The sequence below is a fragment of the Protopterus annectens genome, chromosome 13.part0 (assembly GCF_019279795.1).
Source record: "Protopterus annectens isolate FY-2018-M chromosome 13.part0, PAN1.0, whole genome shotgun sequence".
NCBI lineage: Eukaryota > Metazoa > Chordata > Ceratodontiformes > Protopteridae > Protopterus > Protopterus annectens.
The window spans coordinates 1102211634-1102217633 of NC_056747.1; the positions used below are offsets into that span (position 1 = coordinate 1102211634).

The following is a 6000-nucleotide window of genomic DNA, read 5'->3' on the forward strand; positions in this document are numbered from 1 at the left end:
AATACAAGAAAGCAAAAGCAAACTAACCTTCCCCTCACAGCAAGTTGTGGCAAAGTCTGGGTGAGCTTTTCTAGTGGAACTGCTACACATCCACAAATCAAACAGCATGAGGGTCACCCTAGCTACAGATCTAAATTTAGTAAGGAACTCAAAACAAAACATGCTGGAGTGATAAATGCATCTCAGACTGTCCCTTCTTTGGATCAGGCTTCATAATCACATTAAGCAGAGCCCTTCCCTGGCCCTCTTTGAATGTAATTTGGATCAATGAATGGGAAATCAAATTCACACCTGGGGTACTGCCTATGTCCCTTATGGAAAGGGGACATCTAAGATACTCAAGGCATAGGCACAAATCCATGCCATCCTCTTGCCCCTAGGCACCATATACAGGGTAAAATCGGGTTATACTTGTAAAGGCTCTTAAGTCGTTAGTCTAGTAATCTCATATGAACCTATATGCAACAAACCCAGAGAGATTTAGGGACCATATTAGATTAATTACATTAAACTGTAGGGATATAAAATAAATAAATCAAACCAACAACCATAAATTACACTCCAACACATATGATCCAACAGTTTCCATTTTCACGGGGTCATCACAGGATGAAGTATTTGGGTAGTTAAATAAAACCAAATTGGAAACAATCACAGAAATGTGCGCCAAGTTATGACAAAAAAAAATGAGTTTAATAAGATGTAACCATGGACAGTGACAGCAAAGTCCAAGCAATAAATATGCTCAGAGTTCCACTGTTATTATATGTGGGGCAGTCATACTTCTACACACCATATCTAGACATATGGAAGCCTGTAACAAAGGAATTAAAAAAAAATTTAGGGAGAAGGCAAGATGGAAAACACAGGATGTGAAAAGCCGATGTTGCCAAGAGATATGGGAGGTACTGTCTACTCAACTTGCAGGACCATTATAGGGTAACAGTTAAGGCTAATGTATTTAGCAAAAGATAGCATGATACCAAATCAGTTAAAATCTAAAGAGAAGGAAGGTCAGAAAAACATAGGAGATTAAAAGATAGACGGGAACAGTATGCTTTACATACATTCATAACAGTATGCTACAACTGGTACACAACAAAACTAACTTCTGGAAAGAATATCCAATAAAGTATGGGAGAATAGAGCACATGAAAGATTAAGAGCAGAATAATTAAATAATGGGCAAGGAGAAGAGATGCAAGATTCTGGGAAAAAATAATGTTGAAAGGGAGAGTGATGGGAGTGGCTAGTGGCAAAAATTATTTGCACTTATTGAAGAGGACAGATTGGATCATATAAGATTAAAACAAATTGAGTAACTAAGAAAATAAAGACTTTCTTTGAAATAAACCACAACGGACAGACATGATATATGAAGCTATGACAGAACACCCAGTGAGGAAAAGAATACTAGTGAGGGCCTACATGGCTTTAAAAGACTTAAAATAGGAACAAGTGGAAAACAGGAGATCAGATTTGAGTAATAGGGTACAAAAGCAGTGGAGTGTGGAACAGTGAATGGAATTACGTGAAATGACCAGGTACACAACAAAAATCAAGACTTAAAATATCTGCTTGGAAGTGCTACAGAGGTACTTTTTATGTGTCAGCCAAGTTACATAGCATGTTCCCATAAACAAGTGGACAATGCTGGAGGTGTGACTATGGGAACATTTTTTTTTTGGGGGGGGGCACCTGGGAAATATAAACATCCACAAGCATTAATAATGAAGGTTTCTTGGGAAAATCAGATTTCAACAATTGAAACCATGTCGCTAGGTTGGGTCAATATGATGAAACTAGCAGGTATTAAGGCATTAGTAAAACCTGATATTAAAAGAAAATGGAAATCTAAACGCCAAGATTAAATGAGTTGTGGAAGAAATCAGAAAAATAGAACTGGAGAAGTAATAGGCAAGGGGAAATTACCAAAAAGTACATAGAACAAAAGGAAAAGTATAAAGGAACATAGCAAATGTAGTATGTGATCCTTACCAGGCAGTGAACAGAAGATAAATATGGAGAAAACGGACTGGGTCCAAATGTAAATACTTTGTTGCTTGCATTAAGAAATAAAAGAATCTCTTGGAATAGAAACTGAGATAACCAAGGATATGTGGGAAAAGCCTATGGTAAAAGGTGTTAGTCTGACATAGAATTTGCTAAACCTACACTTTATAACTAAAAACATTAAGGTACTGAACTTGAAGATATAACATGGATTTTTTTTTTTTGTCTTGTACTCTGGAAGCAGTTACCATAGGATTGGACATGTCTCCTCTGTGGGGCCTAGTTACAATTAAGCCCTGTTCTAGGAAAAAGGGTCTGGACTAGAATTTTATGGAACTTAAGTCTGGAATGATACACAAGGTAAATAGCTACACTAGTCTCTGCATGGTATGCAACCCAGAGAAACATGTGCAAATAGTCATTAATGAGGACCTACATTACTAGAAACGTTGTTGGGCAAGACAAAAATGTCCTTACTTCTTGCTTTCAATAGCACTTACTGTGAATTTTTAACTACCCTTACAAATAAAAACGAAGCTTGTTGGCGTTAATATTGTGTGTTTCGAATAAAGTACTTTTGCTTGAGTTTCCGACCTTAATTTGGATTTCCCCAACAAGCTTCGTTTCTGGTTTTGGTTGTTTTGAGCTTGTTCTTTCATCACTTTGTTGGGTTTTAGCCTTACAAATAAGAAATGAGCAAAAAATAAACCACTTACTCTAACCAGTTCCCGCCCTCCTTGGTGCTTAAACAATTCTTCTAGTTCCTTGTTGAGCCCTTCCAAGCTCCTGTGTAATCGAGGCAGCTTCAGCAATGTGGCAGCTGTCAAGGCACAAGTGACCTGCAGGACAAGGAAAGGTTAAAACACTGCACTGTCCATTCTCTAAACCTTTTCAAAGCACATGGTAACATACAAAAAAATGGCTAATGACAATAGACTGTCCTGCAAAATAAATAAATAAATAAATAAATAATATTACCAAGATAATGTATGGCTTTACTGCAAAGCTAGCAAAAAGTAAAGCTGTGTAAAATCTTACCATAATGGCACAGGTCCTTCTCTTCACTCTTGCAGTATTCTTTACAATAGGGGCCCCCTGCTAAGGGCAGCTCAACACCCAGCCAGTATACCAAAGCCTTTAGGTTGCTTTAAGGTATGCCTACTTCACACACATGCTCCTTGCATAGCATACAGATGTCCAGGTGTATTATCCTCAGAAATTACAGCCCCAGTAGGAATGCCAGTCCAAGGAACAGAAAGTAATCAGTACATCTAGAATGTAAGTGGGCTGGAAGTGGAAGGGGGGAGTGAATACTGCAACAGTGAAGAGAAAAACATCTACTGTTATGGTAAGATTTTACACAACTGTACTATGTCCTTCCATTTCAATGTTGCAGTATTCTTTACAATAGGAAGAGTGCCACAGCTCAGGAAGAAGAGAGGAAAAAGGAAAGACCAGCAGAGTTCTCTAGAAAGCCATAAATGATCACCCTAGCTAAACCAGCTCTAGCTCTGGAAATTCCATTCAGCTTGGAGTGCTTGGTAAATTCATGCACAGAAGTCAAAATAGCTAGCTCAAGAATGGAGATGGTATCCAAACCCTTGAAAAAAGCACCAGAAGCCACAGCTCTAGTAGAATGAGGCTTAACAGAAGGGAGGCTCTTACCATGAAAGGAATTTGAAAAAGAAATGGCTTTAGAAATCCACGAAGAAACAGTTTGCTTGGACACTGCTAATTCTAAGGACCTAGAATGAAAAGAAACAAAATGCTGATAAAATTTCCTAATACTCTTCGTCTTATCCAAATACAATCTGAGTTGTCAATGCACATCCAACATGTGCAGCACCTTCGCAATGGGAGACTGCATAAAGGGGAAAAAGTGGGCAAATGAATAGACCTGTTTTAAGGACAACTCATTCACCACCTTGGGCATAAAAGGATTAAATACGAAAGAACACTCTTGTCCTTCTGAAACACCAAAAAAAGGAGGGCAAGCCATAAAGATATGAAACTCAGACACTCATCTAGTAGAAGTAAGAGCCAACAAAAGTACACTCTTCCAACACCAATGTTGCAGCTCAGAAAAAAAGGTGTCTACGTGGAATAAAAATCCGATCACCCATGTGGTCAGCTGAAGAGTACAGAAGCAGGGATGGGTGAGAGATCCCTTGTCTTGTACGAGTAGGTCCACCCTGTGAGGTAACTTATAATGGATTGCCCTAGGCCAAATGCAGGAGAGAGAAAACCAATGCTATTTCAGCCAAAAGGGAGTAGTCAACAAGATTTTCGGAGCATCCTGTTGAATTTAACAAGATTTTCGGAGCATCCTGTTGAATTTAACAGGACTTTTGGAATGAGGGGAAAGGAAGCAAAAGTATAAAGAAACACCCCTTCCAAAAAAGATAGGTTGTCCACCTTCCAAACCAGATGACCTGGGACTCTAGCACAAAAAAAAAAGTGGTCTGTTCAGCGGGGAGGCAAAAAGCTCAATCTCAAGAGTATCCCATTGGTGGACAATGCCAGAAACACAACCCTGTGGAGCATCCATTCAAGGGATCGAGTTACGGACCGGCTCAGTGTCTGCCACAATATACTGACCTGAGGGAATGTAAACAACCTGAAGAGTCACTTAATACTGAATAGCAAGTTTCCACAACAGGAGTGCCATCCAGCAAAAAACATGAAACACTGGAGGAATAGATTTTTGTCCCAGAGACTTCCTATACTCTCGAACAAGCTATCCATCTATGTCAAGCAAAGTTCTTCATTAGCACTCCAAGAAAAATCTTGATGAGTGGATGGAAAATAGAATACACACCCCGGGGTTCACTTCTGTGTCTCTGCTCGACAGTGGCAAAGGAAAATAACTTTCTTAGATGGCATAAGCCATGGAACCTTGCTGGCTAGGATTACGTAGGCCCTTGGGCTGATAGTCTAGTACCTACCTATGAACCTATAAGTCTTTGTCCCCCCCCCCCCATTTGTTTATATACCATCACTGTGGTACTGTCTGTAAACACCTTGAGAGGTCTTGGGGAAAGAGAATGAGTCTTAGCCGGAGGAGCCCACTTGCTACCCTTTTTACCCTCAGGAGGAGGGCGAAACTGCATGTGAACAAAGGCTGGCTTATTGGGCAAGTTTCTCTGAAATTTAGGCACAGCGCAGGAGAAATAAACACGCTTAAGTTCCTGTAAATCCTTGCCCTTACCCTGAAGGGAATTAAACACAGCAGCAGCTTCACCAAATTAGAAGTTATATATAACCTGGCATCTGTGTTGTCCATTGTCATTCTTCCTCAATGATGAGGTTATGGATCCGACCCTCGGATCTGATTTGACAACATTTTCAAGAACTGGGTCAGAGTATCGAGCTCCTCCCTCTAACCATAAAGCTCTACACCATCCTCAACTCCTCAGATCGCGTTTCCTGCTTTGCTGCCCACTAGATTAGAGACAGAACGGACACAAAAAAAGGATTGAGGCTCAAACCATGAAACATAAAAGGTTCCCTTATCTAAAGATCCTTCTAGGAGTAACAAGGCCTGGGGATGTTAGGAAGGAAAGCTGTGAAACAATGAAAATGGACAATACAGATGCTAAATAACTTCCAAATCTGATGTTGCCCTTTTCATTCTCCCTCAATGAGAGGTCAGAGTACCCAGCTATGCAAATCTTGGACAGCTGTCAAGGAAAGATAAGTCAGAGCACTGCCGAACTAAAGGAAGGCCTGCTTCAGACCATGTCCAATGTGTAATGTTTAACAAAGGTACGAGTCTTTAACCAAGTGGCTGTAGCACAGATCAACTGAAACTCTAAAGGAAAAAGCAGATGAGGTAGCCATAGATCTGGTGGAGTGGGCTCTAGGAATTCGAGAAATTCAAACCTTTGAGAATAAGTCAGCAAAATACAATCAGTAATCCATTTGGCAAAGGTAATTTTAGAAAATGCATATATAGATATATAGACATATATATAATTATATATATAT

General features: G+C 39.7%; 1 protein-coding gene across 1 annotated transcript in view; it reads right to left on the reverse strand.

Annotated features, from left to right (window-relative positions):
* The window catches only part of FAM117A (family with sequence similarity 117 member A), a gene marked incomplete in the record, with an annotated part of 933427 nt that overhangs the window by 685842 nt on the left and 241585 nt on the right, over positions 1-6000 (reverse strand). The window contains 1 exon segment of the mRNA XM_044055073.1: positions 2730-2852. Coding sequence (XP_043911008.1) covers positions 2730-2852 — 123 coding nt within the window.